Here is a 26,468-nt window from a genome sequence, read left to right on the forward strand (position 1 = left end):
TAAATTGAAACCAAACTTCTTAAACCACAAAAGACTTTTGGTTCAAGCCCCTCCTCCTGTAGATAGCAATGAGGACAGATTTCCTTTCACTGGATTTGATTTATTCCTTCATAATGGAATAAAAATCAACTTCATGGAAATGGTACATACAACCAGAGGAAATGCAATGACTAATGAGTGAGATATTATATAACAAAACAGCTTAATTGGCTATTCTTGATTTAAAAAGCACAGCCTCTACAGTTTACAATGTTTCATTTCCTTTCATTCTTTCTAATTTTGTCATTGTGTAGTAATTACTACATACCCCTCTTTGAAAATCTTGCCTTCTGCTCAGCCTATTCCTGCCCTTGTAAATGAACCACGCCCACACACCAGACCTCACTGGGATTGAATTAAAAAGTCACTGCACAAAAAAGCAGGTCCTTGCTCTGCCTCCAGGATGCTGTCCCCTCCCCTGCCCACTTGTGCATCCCATTATTTCTCCCACTCAGTGTTTAGGTTCCTTCACACTCCCACATTTGGGGTTTGTACCATGGCCGCATACTTTCTTACCAACCGTGAATCGATGATTCTGTTTGGACTAGCTGTCCCTCCCCCCCATGATAGCCCCCAGCAGTGCCCTGCCTCAGGCCACAGAGAAGCACTCTCGGAAGCACAAGCTTCAAGGAGCACCTCCCCCCACCCCAACAGGGGAGGGAGATTGACAGGTGTCATTGCTGAGCACAGTCTTACCTGCACACTTTTTAAACTCCCCCTCTCATTACCTTCTTGCAAACTGTAGCCTCATAAAAGTCTACCCTGCCCCCGCCAGCCTCTCCCATCCTCCCCTCTCCTACTCCAGCCTCTCTCTCCCATGAGGACACCACGTGCCCTCCATGGGGTGAGAGGCGGGATATGTGTGCTCTTCACTGTCCACTTCAACTCCTAGACATTCCCTCCACATGCACCTCTATTTTTTTTTAAACATCTTTACTGGAGTATAATTGCTTTAAAATGGTGTGTTACTTTCTGCTGTATAACAAAGTGAATCAGCTATATGCATACATATATAATTGCTTTAAAATGGTGTGTTACTTTCTGCTGTATAACAAAGTGAATCAGCTATATGCATACATATATAATTGCTTTAAAATGGTGTGTTACTTTCTGCTGTATAACAAAGTGAATCAGCTATATGCATACATATATCCCCATATCCCCTCCCTCTTGCATCTCCCTCCCACCCTCCCTATCCCACCCCTCTAGGTGGTCACAAAGCACCGAGCTGATCACCCTGTGCTATGCGGCTGCTTCCCACTAGCTATATATTTTACATTTGGTAGTGTATATATGGCCATGCCACTCTCTCACTTCGTCCCAGCTTACCCTTCCCCCTCCCCGTGCCCTAAAGTCCATTCTCTATCTGCGTCTTTATTCCTGTACAGCCCCTAGGTTCTTCAGAACCTTTTTTTTTTTTTAGATTCCATGTATATGTGTTAGCACACGGTATTTGTTTTTCTCTTTCTGATTTACTTCACTCTGTAGAACAGACTCTAGGACCACCCAGCTCACTACAAATAACTCAATTTCATTTCTTTTTATGGGTGAATAATATTCCATTGTATATATGTGCCACATCTTCTTTATCCATTCATCTGTTGATGGACACTTAGGTTGCTTCCATGTCCTGGCTATTGTAAATATAGCTGCAATGAACATTGTGGTACATGATTCTTTTTGAATTATGGTTTTCTCAGAGTATATGGCCAGTAGTGGGATTGCTGGGTTGTATGGTAGCTCTATTTTTAGTTTTTTAAGGAACCTCCATACGTTCTCCATAGTGGCTGTATCAATTTACATTCCCACCAACAGTGCAAGAGGGTTCCCTTTTCTCCACACCCTCTCCAGCATTTACTGTTTGTAGATTTTTTGATGATGGCCATTCTGACCCGTGTGAAGGGATACCTCACTGTAGTTTTGATTTACATTTCTCTAATGATTAGTGATGTTGAGCATTCTTTCATGTGTCTGTTGGCAATCTGTATATCTTCTTTGGAGAAATGTCTATTTAGGTCTTCTGCCTATTTTTGGATTGGCTTGTTTGTTTTCATGATATTGAGCTGCTTGTAAATTTTGGAGATTAATCCTTTGTCAGTTGCTTCGTTTGTAAATATTTTCTCTCACTCTGAGGGTTGTCTTTTCATCTTGTTTATGGATTCCTTTGCTGTGCAAAAGCTTTTAAGTATCATTAGGTCCCATTTATTTCTTTTTGTTTTTATTTCCATTTCTCTAGGACGTGGGTCAAAAGTATCTTGTTATGATTTATGTCACAGAGTGTTCTGCCTATGTTTTCCTCTAAGAGTTTTATAGATTCTGGCCTTATATTTAGGTCTTTAATCCATTTTGAGTTTATTTTTGTGTATGGTGTTAGGGAATGTTCTAATTTCATTCTTTTACATGTAGCTGTCCAGTTTTCTTAGCACCACTTATTGAAGAGGCTGTCTTTTCTCCATTGTATATTCTTGTCTCCTTTATCAAAAATAAGGTGACCATATGTGCATGGGTTTATCTCTGGGCTTTCTAAGCTGTTCCATTGATCTATATTTCTGTTTTTGTGCCAGTACCATACTGTCCTGATTACAGTAGCTTTGTAGTATGGTCTGAAGTCTGGGAGCCTGATTCCTCCAGCTCTGTTTTTCTTTCTCAAGATTGCTTTGGCTATTCGGGGTCTTTTGTGTTTCCATACAAATTGTGAAATTTTCTGTTCTAGTTCTGTGAAAAATGCCACTGGTAGTTTGAGAGGGATTGCACTGAATCTGTAGATTGCTTTGGGTAGTATAGTCATTTTCACAATGTTGATTCTTCCAATCCAAGACCATATTATATCTCTCCATCTGTTTGTATCATCTTTGATTTCTTTCATCAGTGTCTTATAGTTTTCTGCATACAGGTCTTTTGTCTCCTTAGGTAGGTTTATTCCTAGGTATTTTATTCTTTTTGTTGCAGTGGTAAATGGAGTGTTGCCTTAATTTCTCTTTCAGATGTTTCATAATTAGAGATTTCTGTGCATTACTTTTGTATCCTGCTACTTTACCAAATTCATTAATTAGCTCTAGTAGTTTTCTGGTAGCATTTTAGGATTCTCTATGTATAGTATCATGTCATCTGCAAACAATAACAGTTTTACTTCTTCCTTTATGATTTGGATTCCTTTTATTTCTTTTTCTTCTCTGATTGCTGTGGCTAAACCTTCCAAAGTTTTGTTGAATAATAGTGGTGAGAGAGGAAAACCTTGTCTTGTTCCTGATCTTCAAGGAAATGCTTTCAGTTTTTCACAATTGAGAACGATGTTGGCTGTGGGTCTGTCATAATGGCCTTTATTATGTTGAGGTAAGCTCCCTCTATGCCTACTTCCTGGACAGTTTTTATCATAAACGGGTGTTGAATTTTGTCAAAAGCTTTTTGTGCATCTATTGAGAGGATCATATGGTTTTTATCCTTCATTTTTTTAATATGGTGTACCACATTGATTGATTTGCATATACTGAAGAATCCTTGCATTCCTGGGATAAACCCCACTTGATCATGGAGTATGATCCTTTTAGTGTAATGCTGGATTCTGTTTGCTAGTATTTTGTCAAAGATTTTTACATCTATGTTCATCAGTGATATTGGCCTGTAGTTTTCTTTCTTTGTGACATCCCTGTCTGGTTTTGGTATCAGGGTGATGGTGGCCTCGTAGAAGGAGTTTGGGAGTGTTCCTCCCTCTGCTATATTTTGGGAGAGTTTGAGAAGGATAGGTGTTAGCTCTTCTCTAAATGTTTCATAGAATGCACCTGTGAAGCCATCTGGGCCTGAGCTTTTGTTTGTTAAAAGATTTTTAATCACAGTCTCAATTTCAGTGCTTGTGACTGGTCTATTTATATTTTCTATTTCTTCCTGGTTCAGTCTCAGAAGGTTGTACTTTCTAAGAATTTATCCATTTCTTCCAGGTTGTCCATTTTATTGGCATAGAGTTGCTTGTAGTAATCTCTCATGATCCTTTGTATTTCTGCAGTGTCAGTTGTTACTTCTTTTTCATTTCTAATTCTGTTGATTTGAGTCTTCTCCCTTTTTTTCTTGATGAGTCTGGCTAATGGTTTATCAATTTTGTTTATCTTCTCAAAGAACTAGCTTTTAGTTTTATTGATCTTTGCTATCGTTTCCTTCATTTCTTTTTCATTTATTTCTGATCTGATCTTTATGATTTCTTTCCTCCTAACTTTGGGGTTTTTTTGTTCTTCTCTCTCTAATCGCTTTAGGTGTAAGGTTAGGTTGTTTATTTGAGATGTTTCTTGTTTCTTGAGGTAGGATTGTATTTCTATAAACTTCCCTCTTAGAACTGCTTTTGCTGCATCCCATAAATTTTGGGTGGTCATGTTTTCACTGTCATTTTTTTCTACGTATTTTTTGATTTCCCCTTTTATTTCTTCAGTGATCTCTTGGTTATTAAGTAGTGTATTGTTTAGCCTCCATGTGTTTGCATTTTTTACAGATTTTTTCCTGTAACTGATATCTAGTCTCATAGCATTGTGGTCGGAAAAGATACTTGATATGATTTCAATTTTGTTAAATTTACCAAGGCTTGATCTGTGACCCAAGATATGATCTATCCTGGAGAATGTTCCATAAGCACTTGAGAAGAAAGTGTATTCTGTTGTTTTTGGATGGAATGTCCTATAAACATCAATTAAGTCCATCTTGTTTAATGTATCATTTAAAGCTTCTTTTTCTTATTTATTTTCATTTTGGATGATCTGTCCATTGGTGGAAGTGGGGTGTTAAAGTCCCCTACTATGATTGTGTTACTGTCGATTTCCCCTATTATGGCTATTAGTATTTGCCTTATGTATTGAGGTGCTCCTATGTTGGGTGCATAAATATTTTCAATTGTTGTATCTTCTTCTTGGATTGACCCCTCGATCGTTATGTACTATCCTTCTTTGTCTCTTGTAATGGTCTTTGTCTTAAAGTCTATTTTGTCTGATATGAGAATTGCTACTCTAGCTTTCTTTTGATCTCCATTTGCATGAAATATATTTTTCCACCCCTCACTTTCAATCTGTATGTGTCCCTAGGTCTGAAGTGGGTCTCTTGCAGACAGCATATATATGTGTCTTATTTTTGTATCCATTCAGCCAGTCTATGTCTTTTGGTTGGAGCATTTAATCCATTTACATTTAAGGTAATTATTGATATGTATGTTCCTATTACCATTTTCTTAATTGTTTTGGGTTTGTTTTCGTAGGTCTTTTCCTTCTCTTGTGTCTCCTGCCTAGAGAAGTTCCTTTAGCATTTGTTGTAATGCTGGTTTGGCGGTGCTGAATTCTCTTAGCTTTTGCTTGTCTGTAAAGGTTTTAATTTCACCATAGAAGCTGAATGAGATCCTTGCTGGGAGAGTAATCTTGGTTGTAGGTTTTTCCCTTTCATCACTTTAAATATGTCCTGTCACTCCCTCTGGCTTGCAGAGTTTCTGCTGAAAGATCAGCTGTTAACTTTATGGGGATTCCCTTGTATGTTATTTGTTGTTTTTCCCTTGCTGCTTTCAATATTTTTTCTTTGTATTCAATTTTTGATAGTTTGATTAATATGTGTCTTGGTGTGTTTCTCAGATTTATCCTGTATGGGACTCTCTGATCTTCCTGGACTTGATTGACTATTTCCTTTCCCATATTAGGGAAGTTTTCAACTACAATCTCTTCAAATATTTTCTCAGTCCCTTTGTTTTTCTCCTCTTCTTCTGGGACCCCTATAATTCAAATATTGGTGCATTTAATGTTGTCCCAGAGGTCTCTGAGACTGTCCTCAATTCTTTTCATTCTTTTTTCTTTACTCCTCTCTCTGGTAGTTATTTCCACTATTTTATCTTCCTGGTCACTTATCCATTCTTCTGCCTCAGTTATTCTGCTATTGATTCCTTCTAGAGAACTTTAAATTTCATTTATTGTGTTGTTCATCATTGTTTGTTTGCTCTTTAGTTCTGCTAGGTCCTTGTTAAACGTTTCTTGTATTTTCTCCATTCTTTTTCCAAGATTTTGAATCATCTTTACTATCATTACTCTGAATTCTTTTTCAGGTAGACTGCCTATTTCCTCTTCATTTGTTTGGTCTGGTGGGTTTTTACCTTTCTCCTTCATCTTCTGCATATTTCTTTGTCTTCTCATTTTGCTTAACTTACTGTGTTTGGGGTCTCCTTTTCACAGGCTGCAGGTTCATAGTTCTCGTTGTTTTAGGTGTCTGCCCCCAGTGGCTAAGGTTCGTTCAGTGGGTTGTTTAGGCTTCCTGGTGGAGGGGACCAGTGCCTGTGTTCTGGTGGATGAGGCTGGATCTTGTCTTTCTGGTCGGACAACCGCGTCCAGTGGTGTGTTTTGGGGTGTCTGTGAACTTATTATGATTTTAGGCAGCCTCTCTGCTAATGGGTGCGGTTGTGTTCCTGTCTTGCTGGTTGTTTGGCAGGGAGTATACAGAACTGGAGCTTCCTGGTCATTGAGTGGAGCTGGGTCTTAGTGTTGAGATGGAGATCTCTGGGAGAGCTTCAGTGTTTGATATTACATGGAGCCGGGAGGTCTCTTGTGGACCGGTGTCCTGAACTCGGCTCTCGCACCTCAGAGGCACAGGCCTGACACCCAACCAGAGCACCAAGACCCTGTCTGCCGCACAGCTCAGAAAAGAAGAAAAAAAAGAAAGAAAGAGAAAAAAATAAAGTTATTAAAATAAAACATAAAATAAATTACTAAAAATTAAAAAATTTTAAGTATTAAAAAGAAAGATAGAAAAGAGAGCAACCAAACCAAAAAATAAATCCACCAATGATAACAAGTGCTACAAACTATACTAAAAAAAAAAAAAAAAAAAGGACAGACAGAACCCCAGGACAAATGGTAAAAGCAAAGCTATACAGACAAAATCACACAAAGAAGCATACGCATACACACTCACAAAGAGAGAGAAAGGGAAAAAAAAATATTTATCTTTTGGGAAGTCTGAGGTCTTCTGCCAGCATTCAGTAGGTGTTTTGTAGGAGTTGTTCCACATATAGATGTTTTTCTGATGTATTTGTGGGGAGGAAGGTGATCACGTCTTACTCCTCCGCCATCTTGAAGTTCTCTGCCACATCCACCTCTTGTTAAACCCTATCCCACCGAAGGTCCTGCCATCTGACCACTTATTCACTAACTCTCATTCATTAAAGACTTTAAGTAGCTGGATCATGAGAAACTGTCAGCTCTCCAAACTGTTTCTCTCTCAGAACTCAAAATCTGTCTGACCCACCCTCTCTCCTCTCAATTTATATGCTAATCATTCCCACCACCTTTGTTTTGCAAATTCATTAGGACCTCTGGTCCAACAACCCACACATTGCTATGCATCCATCTCCTCCTTTCCCCTTCCTCTGCTTTGACTCCACGCTCCTGACGTCAACAATTCCCTCTCCAGTATTTGCAATTTCCGTTCTGGTCTGCACTTTCACAGCACCTGCCCAGTTAAACCCTAGGTGGTGAATCAAGCTATGTGCTTTCTTGGTGCTTACATTAGGAACATAAATACTGGAGAAAATCACGTGTGGGAGGGCAGGATTTTCTTTTCTGTCACCCACTTATCTTCTTCCTCTCATTGTCCAGGTGACCTTCATGAAGGGAAAGCTAAGAGTCCATCCTCAGTCCTCACCTTACCTGGTTTCTAACACAGCCCATGTTTCAGATTTTCCTCTAACCTCACAGTTACTCCTTCTCATCACCTGGACTGCTTCCTCCTCATCTCTCTGACCTCTTACTAGACGGGAGCACCCAGCTTCAGTCTTCATCCCTTGTCATCTCCTCCTTATCTCTACTCACTTCTCTGATAATTAGCTTCTGGCTTTAAATACCACCTGGATGCTGTTGACTCTCAATGTCTATGTCTACCTCTCCCCTGAATTCCAGATATGCCTTTTTCTTTTCTTTTTTTTTTTTTTTTTTTTGCGGTATGCGGGCCTCTCACTGCTGTGGCCTCTCCCGTTGAGGAGCACAGGCTCCAGACGCGCAGGCTCAGCGGCCATGGCTCACAGGCCCAGCCGCTCTGTGGCATGTGGGATCTTCCCGGACCGGGGCACGAACCCGTGTCCCCTGCATCGGCAGGCGGACTCTCAACCACTGCGCCACCAGGGAAGCCCCAGATATGCCTTTTTGAATTTAGCCTTAGATATCTCAGAGGCATCTCAAATTTCAAATGCTTCAAACCCAGTTCTCTACCTGCCCACTCAGCCCCACCTTTTTTGGTATTAACATAGTCTTTCCATCTCAATAAAAGGCAACTTCATCATTCTATCTTTCTTGGGTCAAAAACTTAGTCATCCTTGACTCAACAATTTCCTTTAAACCTCTGTCTAATCTGTCATCTAATCCTATCAGCTCTCTATCCTGCTCTCCTCTTTGTAGGAGGCCAGAGAACATTACCCTTTATTTATAGTCCTTTCATCTCAACCATTAATGACATCATTTAAATGCAGTGGTCAGAAGGAAACAAGTTTGCTGTGGTTCTCAACCTTGGCTGCACACTGGAATCATTGCTTGGTGGGGGGGGGGGGGCGGGAGGCAGTGCCTGTATCCCACCTGCAGAGATTCTCATTTAATTGATCCGCTTCTGGCCCCCCACCCAGGTGATTCTAATGTGCAGTCAAGTTTTAGGGCTTAAAGAGAGAGCCCCAGAGAGACCTGGTGAAAATCATTAGTATTAATCAGTGTTTAAATGTCAAGTAGATTTCAGAATCAGTATCACACACTAAAAACAATATCCCCCGAATTAAAATAAACAATAAAAATAATTAAAACTGGAAATCTATACCAATATGTTCTATTCTTTTTGAATAGGCCTTATAATTTCAATCTTTACTTTTATAATCTTTTCTTTCTCATTTTTATAAGAATCTTTTTTATTAGTTCTATATACTGATCATTTGATGAGAAAATTGTACTCCCGGCTAAAAACTGGCCAGATTATCACCAGATCTCAGCTCTGGATCCTTTCTGTGTTTTCTTTTCAAGCACTGACATTTCTCTGAATCTTGAGGGAAATGAGCTGAAAAGCTCATCCCAATATTAGGCAGGGTTGAAGGACTATACCAATTTAAGAAGGCCAGTTTTATTATCTTGATTTTCTTTTTCAGTTCTCGAGCATTTTCCTCTGAAGGCATCAGGCTGTGGGGTGACCAGTTTGCATTTTTTTAATAAGTTAACAAACAAGGGGAAAGAGACAATTGAGAAGTTAAAAAATGATAGGGAAAAACAACTCAAAGAGTGGTGGGTGAGAGGAAGGAGGAAAAAAGAGGCAAAGGAGGTGAAGGCTGGCACTTCTCAGTTCCTGCTATCAGAGGAAGTTGGGAAAACAGGTGAGCAGCTGGTGGACACTGTCATGTGGGGAGGGGGGCCATCATTACATCAGAACCTACCATTTCTCCTCCCCATCCTAATTTCTATTTTCCTCTGATTCAAATTTGTTAGAATCTGTGCAATAAAGTGTTTGCAGTCTTATTTCCCCTGAGAAATTCCCTACGGATGTCACAATTGTACATCGAACAAATATTTATACTTATGCAGTTGCATAACATTGAAATAAGAATTTAGCATTAAAAAAAAACCCTGTTTACTAGAATTGAAGGATACTTTAGATTAATCCAAAAATACAGATTGATTTGCCTAATAGTAATACTAAATTTTTCCCATGATGCTAATTATTCCAGGGATATACCAGAGCAAGCTTGTCTTAATCTGAAACCTAAACTGTATTGCTTTTAAAACATGTCAACCACAGTGCAATCAAGGAAAACAACTTCTTGTTTAAACAAAACAAAACAAAAAACAAAGGAGACTAGAGTAAACTCAATTTTGTGAGTAAACAATTCTGTGGTGCATTTTACTTGTTTTATTTTATTTTTACACTTATTTTACCCCTCCTTGTACTTCCAAGCTTGAATTATGAGTACACTTCTCAAAATATTTTAAGCAAATGAAAAAATATTCATCACACCATTAAAACAAATATCCCCAAATATCTTCTATGGTCACAGTTTTCATATCTGAACATTTAAATATAACTCTGTGTATGACCAGTAATGCTTGTTTTTTTTTTCAATCATTTCTAATTTGAACTTGTAAAACACAGAATTTTTCTATTTTTGAAAAATTGTCTAAAAAAAATAAGAACAAGCCTTTCTCTTCAATGTTACACATAAAGGACCTTCTTTGTCACCTTCTCTCCCGGAATGGTAACAAGCTGACCCTACCTTCCCTTCTCTAAACAAGGCAATGATGGTTCATGCAGGAAATTCAAATCTGGCCAGAGGCAGCCCAGTGATTTTCCAGATGGAGGCAAAGGGAGAAAGCTGAGAAGCTCTGGGTATCTGCAGTCCGCAGAGCTGGGAGAAGTCGGCCACCCAGTGGAGGATGGAGGCCATGACGGTTACTTGTAATAGTTTGGTGCAGGTCTTTTGGGACATCAAGAACTGCTTCTACGGGGTCCTGAGTCATAGCTTCCATTCGAGACATGGTGTACTATCGGGAAAATGCCAACAACAAGCATCCATACTTAAACCCAAGACACAAAATGTTCTATAAATGACAACTATGCAGTAGCGCCCTATATAAGAGCATAAAGTAGTACCACATAAAGTACTGAGTGTTTAACAAATCCTGTCTCATTTCTACAGTGATTACCAATGTATTCTGTGTGTCTTTTCCTACTCAATAGTGAAAACAAGGTGGGAAGGATATTTATCCCCCATTATTATGATTAAAGTTGTACTTTTTCAGTATCTGCAGAGAATATTTTTCATCTGTTCAGATCCATGCGATAATGTACCTCAGTTTATGGCTCTCTTTCAAAAGTGACTGACATGTTCAAGCAAAGTTAAGGGATCGGCAAATATGGGCAGAAGACCTAAATAGACATTTCTCCAAAGAAGATATACAGATTGCCAACAAACACATGAAAGGATGCTCAATCTCACTAATCATTAGAGAAATGCAAATCAAAACCACAATGAGGTACCACCTTATACCGGTCAGAATGGCCATCATCAAAACATCTACAAACAATAAATGCTGGAGAGGGTGTGGAGAAAAGGGAACCCTCTTGCACTGTTGGTGGGAATGTAAATTGATACAGCCACTATGGAGAACTGTATGGAGGTTCCTTAAAAAACTAAAAATAGAGCTACCATACAACCCAGCAATCCCACTACTGGCCATATACCCTGAGGAAACCATAATTCAAAAACAGTCATGTACCACAATGTTCATTGCAGCTCTATTTACAATAGCCAGGATATGGGAGCAACCTAAGTGTCCATCGACAGACGAATGGATAAAGAAGATGTGGCACATATATACAATGGAATATTACTCAGCCATAAAAGAAACGAAACTGAGTTATTTGTAGTAAGGTGGATGGACCTAGAGTCTGTCATACAGAGTGAAGTAAGTCAGAAAGAGAAAAACAAATACTGTATGCTAACACATATATATGGAATCTATTTTTTCTAAAAAAAAAATGGTTCTGAAGAACCTAGGGGCAGGACAGGAATAAAGACGCAGACGTAGAGAATGGACTTGAGGACATGGGGAGTGGGAAGGGTAAGCTGGGACGAAGTGAGAGAGTGGCATGGACATATATACAATACCAAATGTGAAATCGATAGCTAGTGGGAAGCAGCCACATAGCAAAGGGAGATCAGATCGGTGCTTTGTGACCACCTAGAGGGGTGGGATAGGGAGGGTGGGAGGGAGACGCAAGAGGGAGGAAATATGGGATATATGTATATGTATAGCTGATTCACTTTGTTATAAAGTAGAAACTAGCACACCATTGTAAAGCAATTATACTCCAATAAAGATGTAAAAAAAAAAAAAAAGTTAAGGGATCTGGACCTAGAGCCCAGGCCAGGCCGCCCATATACATTCGTGCTCTCTTCTTTTGGTTTCTTTTGTCACATTATTCCAGTTTGCTTTATGTTTTAAATGATTGTTTTTCAGGTACACATACAGGCATCTATTTGAAGGCATCAGTTCCACCCCTTCCCACCTCCAGTCCTGGTCCAGGTAGAGGTAACTCCCCGTATGTCTGTCAGCTGTTTCTCTGAGTAAAATGCTTCTGCTGCTATTTTCAGATCTGTGGGGGGCAGACTGCCTCAGTTTGGGTTCCCTCAGAAGTAGACCATGAGACAAGGATTCAAGAGCAGGATGGGGAAGTAAGATGAGGTGGGGAAGGCAGCCAGGAAAGGGTACATCACCAAACCAGCTGCCACTGTGGGCACCTGGAGCTAGACCCCAGGGCAAAATGGAGCCAGTGGACAACGGAGCCCAGGATCACTGGTTTAGGGCTGCTCCTGTCAGCAAAGTGAGTTCTGGCAGGCAAAACCCGGGAGCAAAGAAATGCAGAAGCTGGCAACTGGACACAGAGCTGCTGTGTGCTGCCATGGGCAGGACCAGGTGTCTGGGCAGGGCACTGGTTGCACCCACTACAGCCATCGTACCTAGATGAGCAAGTCCCTAGCACACACCCTACTTCCCCTTCCCATCCTCCCAATACCACCATTTTTTAATCCTTCTTTGGAAATCCTTGTAACTTTCAGTATATACTAACAGCTTTCTTTTTTGTTCCATCCACAATAGGCAGCATCTCATCCTCTAAGATGAAGACTTGCAGACACCACCCCACCGCCCAGCCTCCCACCTCTCAACTTCTGATTATATTTTCTTTCTCAGTTGCATTGTTCTATAGCTATACTAAGTCCTGGGAGTTCAGCCTATAGTTTAATTTTAAAAGTGCATTTAGGCGTCCGTGCCCAAGCCTCGCGGGTCTGCGGCCGCAGCGCCAGGTGCCGGAGCTCGAGGGGCGTGGTTTGGGGTCGGGCCGGCTACCGGCCCGGGAGTCAGGACATGTTCGACGCCATCGTGATGGCGGATGAGAGGTTTCACCGGGAAAGGTATCAGGAAGGCTATGAAGAAGGAAGTAGTTTGGGTATGATTGAAGGAAGACAGTATGGCACGTTACATGGAGCTAAAATCGGATCTGAGATCGGGTGCTACCAAGGTTTTGCTTTTGCTAGGAGATGTCTCCTGCACGGTTCCGCCACTGAGAAAGACAGCAAAAAGATGAAGGTCTTAGAATCGTTGATTGGAATGATTCAGAAATTCCCTTATGCTGACCCTACTTATGATAAACTTCACGAAGACTTAGACAGAATTAGAGGGAAATTTAAGCAGCTTTGTTCATTACTAAACGTTCAGCCTGACTTTAAAATTAGTGCAGAAGGTTCCAGACTTTCATATTGAGGATGACAGATGCACAAAGACGAAACATCAAGGAACAGATGTTCGTATGTTAAGTGTTTAAAAATGTGATTAAAGGCAAAACAATGATGGGGGATTCATTGTTTTGCAGGGAGGGTTCCAGCTTGGCCTGTGAACAGGCTTCCTTCCCCCGAGGTCTGCCAGGTCACCTCGGTGCCCCCCATGGGGCCCCTCCACACAAGCCCGTCCTTTGTTGGGCCCTGTCTGCTCTGCTGTGTGAACATGGCCCTGGCAGAGCCCTCGCAGGGCTGCTCTTCTCTGGTCCAGGGTCCAGGCCGCTGGCTCACAGGTTCTCATCACCTGGCAGGCCTGGCTGGATCTAGACTCCGGTTGGCTCTGGATAGGATAAACCTCCCCTTTACCCCCTGGGCTTTGGTCAGTGCTCAGAGGGACAGTTTTTTAAAAAATGAGAGCCACAGGGTTGACACGAAGCAGGTTAATGGGAAGGAGTCATGGGTTCTGTGACATTTATTGACCCTTGAGATGTGCCAGTGCTGTGACCTGCTTCTCATGTTTTATTTAGTCCCTTCAGGAACCCATGAGGTGGGCGTTATTCCCGTCTTATAGATGAGGAAACTGAGGCCCAAGAGACTGCCTGATCCAAGGGCACTGGGCGGCAGAGTTGGGACTCCAGCCCTGTCTCCTGGTGCCCGCTCTGGAACGCACAGTCACACCCACAGGCTTGGGGTTCCTGCTTGCAGGTCCCTGCTATGCCCCGTGGAGTCCTGGGGCATCGTCCCCTGTGGCCATGGACGTGGGCATCTGGCTGAGAGGAGAGGCCAGCCCTGTCCCCAGGGAGCCAGGACGTGCTCTTCCTGTGTCCCCTGGTGGGTGGGGCTCTGCAGCGTGAAAAATGGTCAAGAGGAGGAGACTTTAAGGCCACCCTTCTATGTGCAGAAACTTAGGAGCCTTACTGCAGCCTTCCTTTTAGTGTGAGTTCTTCTGTCTTCTGCCGGACTTAAAAGGCATCATCTGTACATACCGTGCGGCCTCAGATGCCCCTTTGTCACAGACACCAGCAGCGCTTATCTCTGGCTAGTGGGATGGAGGGGCTTTTGTTGTCATTTTCCTGGGTGGATTTTTGTGCTCCCTAAACTATCTGTTTGGATAATGTATTATTTTTATAATTGGAGAAAAAATAAACAGCATATTTTAAAGCAAAAAATAAGTGCATTTATGTGACTACACAGTATTTTTCACTGCAGAGCTGGTGTTCACTATAATTACATTTCTTTTGTATTCAGTCTTTTCCATTTTTCCTGAAGTTTCTGTCTTTTAATGTTCTTGCACTTTTTGCCTTTGTTTCATAATGACATTTTTCCTTAACCTCTTCTGCCCATCAGGGATCAGGTGTTCTGCTGAACCCCTTTTCTCTGTGGAGTTTCTTTGCAGTGCCCTCCATGGTGCTGCTCCAGTCTGGACTCCTTCTCTCTGCACCTACTGTCAGCCTCAGACTTCCTGACACTGCTTTCCCTGGTTGGATCCACTGTTGCCTATATCCCGTTCTCCTTTTTTTCTTGGTATATTTACTCCCTAGTTTTACTTGAATATATCCTAAGAAATAATGTGCGGGAAGTAAACTTCCTTTCACTTTGGAAATTTATTGTTCTCATCTTCAGTTTAGTAAACAGTTGCATTGCTTTTGACTCTAGATTATCACTTTTCTACTTTCTAGGGATACAGCTGCAAAATCTGATGCATTTTGATTCTTATTCCTTTGCAGATGGTCTGTGTTTCCTCCTCCATTTTGGAAGCTTTTAAGATCTTTTCTCTTTACCCTTGGTGTTCTGAACTTTGCAATGGTGGGTCTAGATGTGTGTGCTGCCAGAGGTGCTTCCAAAGGCAGAGGCACAGGGAGAAATACCCTGGCTTCCCTCTTCCTCTGCCCTCCAGTCTCCTGCCAGTGCCCCCACTGGGCAGCTCCCCCTGGGAGCAGGCAGACCTGAGAGCCTGGGAAACATTACCTGGAGGAGTCACATCTAGGAATACAGAGCAGGGCAGGGGAAGGGCAAGGGCAAGGGATAAATCTGAAGGCAGACAAGCCCAGGACCAGGGCAATTAAGATGACAAAATGTCATACGGAATACAATCTCACTTTGCTTTTTATGGTTTTAAAGGTTATAAAAGTAAAACATACTAGTTGTACAAATTCAAACAACATGTAGGTCTCCATTAAAAAGTGAAAGTCCTCATGCACAGCCCACCCATGATACTCCCTGCCCCAGAGGATAACACTGTGGGTTTCAGTAGAGATCCTATCTGTGCATTTACAAGCTTTATAGACACAGGCTCATGTGATATGTACATAACACATTCTCACTGTTTCTTTTACATCCCCTTTGCTCAATTCTGTCAGGCTGATTAAGTTCTCATGTTTCCTTTGTCTTCTTTAAGTAGATTAGAAATTATACAGCTATTTTACAGTTTTGACTCAAATAGTTCAATGAAATATTCTATATAAAAATATGTATGTATATATAAAATATGATGTGTCTCCATTACTCAGCCTAAGATGTAACAGTATTGCTGAAGTATCCAGAAAGCCCCCTAAATTATAACCCCCTCCCACCCAACAACCACCACTAATCTGAATGTTGCTTTTCTTAAAACTATATTTTAAACTATATGTTATTTTTAAATACTATACTGGTAACTAATTGTGGTGGGTTTTTTTAAACTTATATGAAAGGTGACATATCATAAGTATTCTTATACAACTTGCAATTTTTACTCAATGTTATGACTTTTTGTTAGATTCAAACATATTGCTATGAAACTACAAAATATTATCAAGAAAAATTTTTTTAATTCATAAATGGAGAGAGATACCTTCTCTTCTGACATCTTAAGAAAGATGTCATTTCTCCCCAAATTAATCTATAGATTCAATGTAATCCCAATCAAATTGCCAGTAGGCTTCACTGTAGACATTGACAAGCTGATTCCAAAATTCATATGGAAATGCAAAGGATCTAGAATAGCCAAAACAACTTTGAAAAAGAAGAACAAGTTTGGATAATTTACAGTACTTGATTTCAAGACTTATGAAGCCACGGTAATGAAGACAGTGTGGCATTAAAATACACAAATAGATCAACAGAACAGAATAGGGTCCAACAATTGACCCACATATATATGGACAACTGATTTTCAACAAAGGTACAAAGGTGGTTCAGTAGAGAAAGAATAGTCCTTTCAACAAATGGTACCAGAACAATTGAATACTCATATGCAAAAGCTAGAACTTCAATCCATACCTTGCACCATACACAGAAATTAATTCCAAACAGATGATAGATCTAAATTCAAGGCCTTTAAACTACAAAATTTCTAGAAGAAAACACAGGAGAAAATGTTCTTAAAATTTTAAGAAAATCTTAAAAGCTAAGAAATTTTTCTTAGATATAATACTATGATTCAAAAAGAACAAATTGATAAATTGGACTACATCAAAATTAAAAACTGCTCTTCAAAGACATAGCTAAGAGAGTGGAGAGACAATCACCAGATTGGGATATACCTGAAAAAGGACCTTCATACACAATATATAGAGAGAACTCTCACTACTCCAAAATAAGGCAAACAACCCCCCAGAATGGTCAAAATATCTGAAAAGACACTTAACCATGATGAAACTTATAATTTGATAAGCCTTGACATATGTATACACTCATAAACACAGTTTTTACCAAAACTGGTGGCAAAAAAAAGCACATATCTTGAGGGAAATGTACATTAAAACCACAATAAGATACCATAACTCCTATTAGAGTGGCTAAAATTGAGAAATATCCACAAAGGCAAGGATGTGGAACAAGTGGGACAATCATGCCACTCCTAGGTATTTACCCAAGAGAAATTAAAAACACATGCCCATATACAGCTTGTACATAAATGTTCATAGCGGCTTATCTGTAATAGCCGAAACTGGAAACAGTGCTAATGCTCATCAATAGGTCAGTGTCCATAAGCAAATAGTAGAATATCCCTACAATGAAACACTACTCAGCAATAAAAAGGAATGGACTATTGACACATACAACAACACAAAGGAACCAGTATGCGGAGTCAAAGAAGCCAGACATTTATATGAAATCCTATAAAATGCAAGCTAATCTACAGTGATAACAAGGAAGCAGATAAGTGATGTCCTGGGCAACAGGAAACTTTTAGGGGTGATAGTATGTGCATCATCTTGATTGTGTTTATGGGTAAATAGATACGTCAACACATCAAATTATACACTTTAAATATGAGTAGTTTATCAAATGTCAATTATACGTCACGAAGGCCATGTAAAAAATATGACTTTTGAAGATTCAACTTATGTCTAAGAAGATCTGCTTGAGAAGTTACAATGTCTCCTTACTAAAAATTAGTTTACTTTTGTTCTTCCAAACAAGTTTATTAAATTTGTAACTTCCTCCTTAATCTGTATTACTTTGTACATATTATATATGCAATTGGTATGAGGTACATACTTATTGGCTCACTTTGGAAATCCTGGAGGTTCCATAAAAATACCTGGCTTTGCTCTAAGAAATATGCACTGCAATAGATGACTCCTCCCATAGCAGGGAAAAGCCTCGACAGTTCATTCTAACATTAAATTGGCAATTATGTACATGTGTCCATTTAAGTTACCCAACCAAGGCTGTCAGTATCCTCGTAAGGGCCGCAATCAACAAGGATACAGAGACCATCCCCCACCCCAGTTAAAGTTACCATTCTATTGCCTGGCAAAAAATGATTTCCCTCAGAAGGAGCATATACTATTTGGATTACACTTTATGAGAGTCAAGAGTATAAACTTTGGACCTAAAAGGCTGAAGTAAACTTGGCCTTACCTCACTTTGTAGATCATCTTAATTTGAATCATCTGAAACTGAACAATCGTATCTGGTCCTAAGTGAAAAGCTAATGCAAGATAGGCCATAGTGGGCTTCCCTGGTGGCGCAGTGGTTGAGAGTCCGCCTGCCGATGCAGGGGACACGGGTTCATGCCCTTGTCCAGGAAGATCCCACATGCCGCGGAGCGGCTGGGCCCGTGAGCCATGGCCGCTGAGCCTGCGCGTCCGGAGCCTGCCGCAACGGGAGGAGCCACAACAGTGAGAGGCCCGCGTACCGGGAAAAAAAAAAAAAAAAAAAGATAGGCCATAGTGTTAAAATTAAAAAATTAAATCAATAACTAGGAACTAACAGTTTATACTTTGGGAATGGTGGTCTTTGGGCTGCTGTGGGTAAAGCTCCCATGACCAGCACCCTCGAAGCCTTGCTCTGTGGGCCAGGTGTCACTATTTTACTGGTCCTGTGCTATCACCACCACAGGTAAAAATCAGCCTTCCCATTTCACTTTGCATTGATTGCATGATGGAACAAATACAAGGATCTACTTAAAGAGTTTTGTAACTCCTCTGTTCCCAGTCAGTAAGACAAAGGGTAAATTATGGCAAGAAATCCTTGGAAAATACTGTTCCTTTGGGCTGAGGCTCCTAGCCATTTGCTATATGACTATCCAACCACCTGGGAAAGGAAGAGCTTGATTGTACGAGTGTTCCCAAAGGCTGTGCTGTTTGCTTTTAAAGAGAGAATTTATACAAGCTCAACAAGGGAAGGCATGAAGTGGGCTGCAAAACTCATCAGTCAATTCCCCCTCTCTCTCTCTCAGAAATTAGGCATGCTTGATACTTGGAAAGTCTATATTAGTGACTAGAGAACCATATTTATGGCCCATGGTGCCCCAAATGGGCAAATCTATAGTTGAATAACATCATAAGCAATTATCATGGTGATAAATAAGGCTGTCGGTTCACTTCTCACCTTGAGGGCATGTCCACAGCACTGTACTGAACCTTCTTCTCCAGGTCCTTCTTCCTACCCCTCCTGACCAAGGGGAACTCCACTGCTGGGAATTCTGAAAAGGGGAGGGAAATACCTCACCAGGAGTCACCATCTGCTTATAAGTTAATAGTACCATAAAAAAATAGAAAGAACTTCGCTGAATAACATCATCTTGGCCAATGTATGGCTCTTGATGTTCTCAATCTTTGTGCTCATTGCCTTGTAAGAAAAATAAGTGAATTATTAAGGCCTGACAAAGAGAGGAGCATCTCTCATAATCTGGTCAGAATTCCCTAAAACAATAGCCATACATTTTTACTAAAGAAAACAAACATATGAAATAGCAAAATTTTCAAACTACAGCAAAATTCTTCAGTTGTTTACTGACTTTTTCCTCTCCTTGATATAGTTTTATTACCTTATGAAAGATTTTCTCATTTTTCTCCAGAAGGGACATCTTTATAAAGAGTAAAGAGGGAAGGGAACAAAATCAGAGGAGGAACAAATCACAAACGGATGGACTTAAAAACTTCTCCTCACCTTTAGTCTGCCTGAAGATTCTTTCACTGTAAAAGCCTCGAGCACCCGAGTCATTATTACCTGTAAGTCTACACTTGCACCTTATCACCCATGTCTTCTGAGGGCTTACACTCATATTCCCTAAATCATCCAAAAACAAAACAGATTTAGAAACAGTTCTAACTCCGAAGAATCTTATCATCCTTTTCCACATTACAATTAATTTTACCCTCTTCTTTCCATCTCCTCTTTCCCATCTCCTTCCATCTCCTTGAAAAGTGTCAGCTCTCAATTATACTGTTGACTTTTCACTCAGGACACTATTTACTGAACCGTCTGGCTGTGAGGCTACATTGCCACATATCAGTAACGTTCTGGGGATTTAGAGATTCAGTAGGCTGAATGATGTGTTGTTTCACGTGAGCAGAGCCCACCACTCTGCGGCACAATAATGCTCATTCCTGAGACACAGAGTACAAGGGGCAGGAGGTGTTTTGAGAGCCAACAGCAAGATAACTGAGTGAAAGACTAATTTGTATTTATTCCCCTTATACGTTCCCTTTCATCTCATTTCAGACAAGGAGGCAGGGCTTTAATATCTCCTTCCCTCAGTGATTTTTAAAAGTGGAAAACAGAAGTCACTTTCAATCAGAGGCTCTTCTGTCTTTTGCAAGCATCTAAGTTACCTGCAGAGAGGATGCCAGGAGTCCCAGGGGATGAGCAGATGGGTGCCTTCAGGAGCAAAAAGGAAAAGGGACAAACCCAGGGCCTGGAAAGGAGACATAGGTTGGTGGATCCTAAGATATGGAGAGATTCACATTCAACTCCTAACCCTTGCAGAATGGAAAGGCCAGACCCCAGGTACAGATGCCCCATGTCTTACCAACTACCTCCATGCCAAGCACAGCACAGCCATGGGGTCCAAGGGACCACACAGGCTGCAACAAAGGGCCCCTTAGCAGCAACTGGTCATGGTAGACCATGACCAGTGTCCATAGGGGCCAAGATCCCAGGTCACTTGCACAACACTGAGTGGTATAGGAGCTTCCAGCTGGATTTAAGCTAATTTAAAGAAAATTCAGAAATGTCACATGTTTTGCACATCCCAGTTGGCACACTAAGATTCATGTGGAGACCTCCCCTGGGGGTTGAGTGATGCATATCTGTGGCTGACATTGATTACAGGTTCTGGAATTTAAGCTAATTCATCCTGAACCCATGGTTGTGACTGTATTGTAGAATGGTGTGTAAAAAGATGAGTGTAAACTCTTGGAAAACACACCTGATTAGCAAATACCACGGATCTGCGATAAGGTTAGGTTTGAAAGAGTAATTCATAATGCTTTAAAATCCCTGGCCCTCTTTTAAAAGTAACAAAATACAAATCACTTCTTCAGTTACTATTATCTTGACTTGGTGGAAGTAAATTCAAAGCAAGACAATATCAACTAACAAAAAATAAAAGGACTGTTTTCAATATTGTACAATTTGTATAAATTATAAACAAATAAATCCTGGGCAGTTACAAGGTGGCCAGAGAAGGAAGTGAGCACAATGACAGCTTTGTTGGTTTGCTAAGATTCAAGTTCTCTAATTCTTAGGAAAATGTCTAGAAAGATTTTAAGGTCTCTAAGTTAATTTGTCTTTTTAAAAATTAAAACCCTTCCCAGAGAAGGAAAGGCAAAGAGTAGCCTATACACATGCCATCATGTTGGGACAGCAGTTTCAGGGAAAACCATTGTGTGTGATGGACACGACAGTTACAGAAACTGGAAGGTTTTCCAGTGATGTTTCCTATAATGAGACTCCCACCCCCAGAGGAGAGACATCTGAATCTTGGTTAGGAAACATTAGCAAGGAACTGTGGCTATTGCAGTACCGGAAGTGCTCAGCAGACAGGCCTCCCTCCAGCTCTCTGTGGCTTCATCGCCTAATACCTTCTTTTTTGCTCACCCCACTCCAGGCACACTGACCTCCCCGATGTTCCCTCCTCCCACAGCCTTTACCTGCATTCCCTCTGCCTAGAATGCCCTTCCCAGACACCAGTGCCTGCAGCAGGTCCAGGCCCTTCCCAGACACCAGTGTGGCCTATTCCCGTGCCCTCTTCAGCCCTCTATTCAAACAGCACCTTCTCAGCAAGGTCTTCTCTGCCTAAAATTGCCACCTCGGCCCCAGCATTGCCTTCTACACTTAATCACCATCTGACCTATTACATATTTTACTTACTTCGTTTGTTGTCTGTCTCCACTAGATAATCTCCATTAGGAAAAGTATGGAGTCCTGTTCAAGGCTGTGTCCTCAGCCCCTAAAAGTATCTGACACACAGTAGGTGTTTAATAAATTCTCACTGAAAGAACCAATGAGCAAGTGAATGTTTACAGAATAAATGCCAAGTGGCCCAGGCTTGGGGCACTTCTGCTTTCACAACAAACAACGCTGCAGTGGCTATGGCCGAGCATCTGAGTATAGGCTTGTGGAGTCCAATTTGCAAACAAACAAAACAAGCAAAAAACAAAAAAACCAGAAGGCTGTGAACAGGTGTCTTCAATTGCACTGTGGTCAGAGGGCTGCAGCAGGTCCAGGTCCAGGCCCAGGCAGCTTGGACCTTTGCACAGCTCTGTCCTACATGGAAGCAGAAGGGCAGATGGAATTTTGCAGGGCATGCTCTCCCGGAGAGCGATTTGATGAGCTCAGTCTGCTCTGTGTTTCTCCCAAGCAGGGAATATGGCAAAGGAGGAAAAGGAGGGTTATTGGTTGCTCCTCTTCACACATATCATTACTCGTTTGGTGCTCTTCTCAAAACAAAGAAATTCCATGAGAACAAAAGAGCTGGGAAAATTCTTATTTGGGCATAGGGAACCTATGCTATACTTTTATACATGTGACCTGATGTAAAGCTCAAAAACCAAAATAGTATAAAATGCAATGCCTGTTCACGTGAAGCTTACGCTCTGGATGGGGATACAAGACAAACGTGTAAGAAACAAATTGGCGACATTTTTCTAATAAAGGGTCCCTGAGAGCCAAGGAGGGCAAATACGTTTTTCCTGGAGGCCGGGTAGCATTCAAGTTGGAAAGCAGAATTTCTTTGCAGTCTTGTTTTATTTTTTTTAATCAAATTTTATAATCTTTATAGGTGTAAAATCTGCATTATAAAATTGTTTTAATTACTTACCAGTAAACTTACTTAGCTTTTGTTTCCCACAACTTCAAGACAAACTGCTACTCCACCAAGATGTGCCAAGGAGCCCCATGACTTTGGACTCTCTTTGGCACTATGAGTCCCGGGGGTATCACCCTAAATGGTGAATGTGGAATCTGGACATCACGAAAAACATCATCTTATACCAAAATATATGACAGAGGTAATAACTGTTATAGCTGTTCAGAAAAGGCCAAAATATTTGGAAAGACTACAGTGAGTCTTATTCAGTAATTCTATAGACTATTCAAACTGCTGCCAAAGATATAAACTGCAAGACACAGCCATTTTTTTTGCCTTAGTTACACTATTTTTTTTAAATGAGGAAACAAGACATTTCAAAAACATTTTAATATAAACAGAAAGTAAATATGCAGTAATGCCAGAAATAAACTATCTTCAACTCCAGGCTCTTTTCAAAAGATACAAGATACACAGATAAATCACATTCATTCCTTACAAATGTTAAAGAGCAAACAATTTAAATTCATAATGAACAATGAATATTTTTCAGTAGCTGAAATTTTACTCATTTCATAATTTTACAAGTGAAAAAAGAGCTAATCATGTTCCTTAATATTGTCATTTATGTATTATTCAAAAGTACAAACACTCTGAAGAGTCCCATTCTTATCATATGTATTATAAAAACACTGAGACATTTATCAGGTATAATTAACATAATGAAAACTATATGTTAGGATATGTTTCACAAACACAAGTCCAACATTTCTCTCTGGTTCGGAAAATATGAGAGGTAGTTTCAAATAAAGTAAATGTCTATTATGTCACTACATTTCCATTAAAATGTTGGCAATTTATAACAAATTACTAGAAATAAAACTTGAGTTTAAGAACTCAATTGAATATGGGGATATATGTATAGCTGATTAACTTTGTTATAAAACAGAAACTAACACACCATTGTAAAGCCAATATACTCCAATAAAGATATTTAAAAAAAAGAACTAAATTGAAAAATGATAAGAATAACTTCAATTAATAAATATTTTTCTAAGTCCTAATCACACAAATCAGAAAAGATAGCTGATTAAAAAAAATGGCTTCAGTAAAATAAAAACATGCTATCAATATTATAAATCAAATTTTCTATATCATAATGTGTTTCTAAGCTGGGGGAAAGAGAAAATATGAATGTACATGTTTGTAAATTGGGCCTTTCATTCATAGTACCAAATATATAAAATTAATATATACTACTATTAATATATACTATTCTCCTAGCTTTGTGCTGCCCAAATTGAGAATTGCAGGGTCAAATAAATTAAAAGTGAGGGGGAAGTGAGAACGCCATTCACCCATGATCAACCTACTTCATGTAATTAAGAAATTTCAGATAACCAAGAATGGTCCCCAGAAGCCTTCCTGATTAAAATGGAAGTCTGACTCAAGTAGGAAACAAAGGACAAAGAGAAGAGAGATGCTCTTCAGAAACTGATACAAGTAAAAGGGTTTTGTTTCCTGGTGCTTTTCAAAGCAATGACAATAAACAGAATTTTTCAAATAAGTTGCCTTGTGTTGATAATTTAACAGTAATATACTGACAATCAGTGTGTCATCCTGGGAACCAAATAACAGTACAAGACAAATGGAGAAGTGCACACTGAAATAAATATTATTTTATCACTCTTCCTTACACAAAAATCTTATAAGTGGACCAGGGTATTCACATGCCTTGAAGTTCTGCCACTTATGTTCATTCTTATTCAGCTTAAAAAAAGATTATAGACCTTATACCTATTTGGCTGCTGTAAGATTATGTTTTCATGCAATGATTCTCCATGAATGGTCCTACAAGGAAATTTTAAGTAGTTTATAAAGACATTCAAAATACATAAATAATTTAAGTTTCTAGGTTTTCCAATCATTTTGTTTTTAAGAAAAAGATATTTAAGTATAAAGGAACTGGCATAAACTTGAACCAACCAAAATAAAGATCAAAGATTTATAATTCACACAAAGCAAATTTAGTTCAGCAAGTACATTTTTTCAGATTTAGGATTCCAGGCAGAGATTTGTAGAAAGGACTAATAAGAAAAAATATAATTTTATTGCCTTTTCAAGACTGTATGAGCTTATCAAGACAATGATTTTTAGCATTTCTGAATGTATAAAACTGAGTCCAAATGTTTGAAGTTACCAATGATTTGCTCTTCCCTTTTGTGAAAAAAAAATACAGCTTCTTTTTGCCATGGACTTGTTGCAGCTCTAGGAGAAAAGGTCACTCTGGAGATGGTTGAAAGTTTCAATAACTATGCTAAAGCAAAAAATTCAGCATATCACTTCTGAGTTACTCCTAAAGTTTGTCTCATATTTTCATACACCACATAACTGATGCCTACAGCAGGAAGCACCTTCATAAAGTTTGGGGTGATGCCTCTGTAAAGTCCTGGTATTCCTTCCTTAGAAATTATTCGTCGAAAGAGCCCAACCATGTTCAGCTGTGCGGTTCCTTCTACCATGGCTAGAAAATTAAAAAATAAACCAGGCTAATTTAATATTCATGCATGTTTTATTATGACTATGCAATTATGATTCAGAATGATTTTCTAGAACGAACAGAATAAAAGGATAAAATTTATTCCAAGGGGCCCAAGAAATAATTCTCCCTGTATGGCACCTAACAGTGAATGCCTTGATTATAACAAATATGAGTGATTACTCTGTGTTAGATATTGAGTTAGTTACTTTATATACCAATCCTCTAAGGCAAGTGTTATTATACCCATTTAATAAGTAAGAAATCGGAGGTTTAGAATCTAAGATAGAGAAACTTGTCCCAACACACTTAGCTAGCCAAGTGGGAGAGCTGAAAGCTGATGGTCTTTCTCTTCTGTAAATGGAATGAAAACTGCACAGCACTGAAAGAATCAGTAGCAACATATGTAAAGCAGTTGGCATCTGTCAAATTCTCAGTAAATGGTGGCTGGAGTCGTTTGTTATTATGGAACCTACAACTTCTGAACTGTGATTCCTCCCCACTGTGACACTGTCTCCTCGACTTTGATTACACAGCGCCCTCCTGGCTCTCCTGCCGTCTGATTCAGTATTCTCTTTTCTTATGATTTGCTGGTTTTTATTGCTATGCTAAAGTAGTATTCATTCTGTGCCTTTCTTTCACTTTCTGCTTTATCCCTGGCCAATCTCACCCACTACCATTTCTTTAAACAGTACTCCCTGAGCATTGAGACGCCTCTATCCCCAATCTCTCTTCCGAGTACCAACCTCCCTCCCCCAACCAAGCAGTCAATCATTAATTAACCAGTACTTCCAATGTAGATGATCTGTAAATACAAATGTAAAGAGTGGACTGCATGGCAAATGCAAGTTTTACTTTTTGGAACTTTCTGGAGTTTGGGAGTCTTTTTGCTGAATATTTTCGATCGACAGTTGGTTGAATCCATGAATGCAGAGCCCACGAATATGAAGGGCCAACTGTACTCTTAAAACATGCACTCTCAGCGGGAGCATGAAAATCTTACTCTGTGCATAAACCACAGATATACATACAATATATGCACAGAGTAGCCGTGGTAT

The 26,468-nt window shown here is 39.9% G+C and overlaps 2 protein-coding genes across 4 annotated transcripts in view; one reads left to right on the forward strand and one right to left on the reverse strand.

Moving 5' to 3' along the window:
• Nucleotides 1-12,333: 12,333 nt before the first annotated feature.
• LOC307195122 (protein LTO1 homolog) lies at nucleotides 12,334-13,474 on the forward strand (the record flags this gene model as incomplete). The annotated part of the gene is made up of 2 exons (XM_079938909.1): nucleotides 12,334-12,393; nucleotides 12,762-13,474. 2 exons carry the CDS (start codon nucleotides 12,334-12,336, stop codon nucleotides 13,329-13,331), a joined length of 630 nt encoding a protein of 209 aa, XP_079795035.1. The 3' UTR covers nucleotides 13,332-13,474.
• Nucleotides 13,475-23,309: 9,835 nt separating this feature from the next.
• SLC25A24 (solute carrier family 25 member 24) overlaps nucleotides 23,310-26,468 on the reverse strand; it is a 59,267-nt gene continuing 56,108 nt past the window's right edge. For all 3 annotated transcript variants that reach the window (XM_079913607.1, XM_079913608.1, XM_079913609.1), the window contains exon 10: nucleotides 23,310-25,395. In XM_079913607.1, the coding sequence (XP_079769733.1) occupies nucleotides 25,211-25,395 (185 nt within the window). In that variant the 3' untranslated portion in view covers nucleotides 23,310-25,210. The remainder of the gene's footprint in view (nucleotides 25,396-26,468) is intronic.

The sequence above is a fragment of the Stenella coeruleoalba genome (assembly GCF_951394435.1).
Source record: "Stenella coeruleoalba genome assembly, chromosome: 1".
Classification (NCBI taxonomy): domain Eukaryota; kingdom Metazoa; phylum Chordata; class Mammalia; order Artiodactyla; family Delphinidae; genus Stenella; species Stenella coeruleoalba.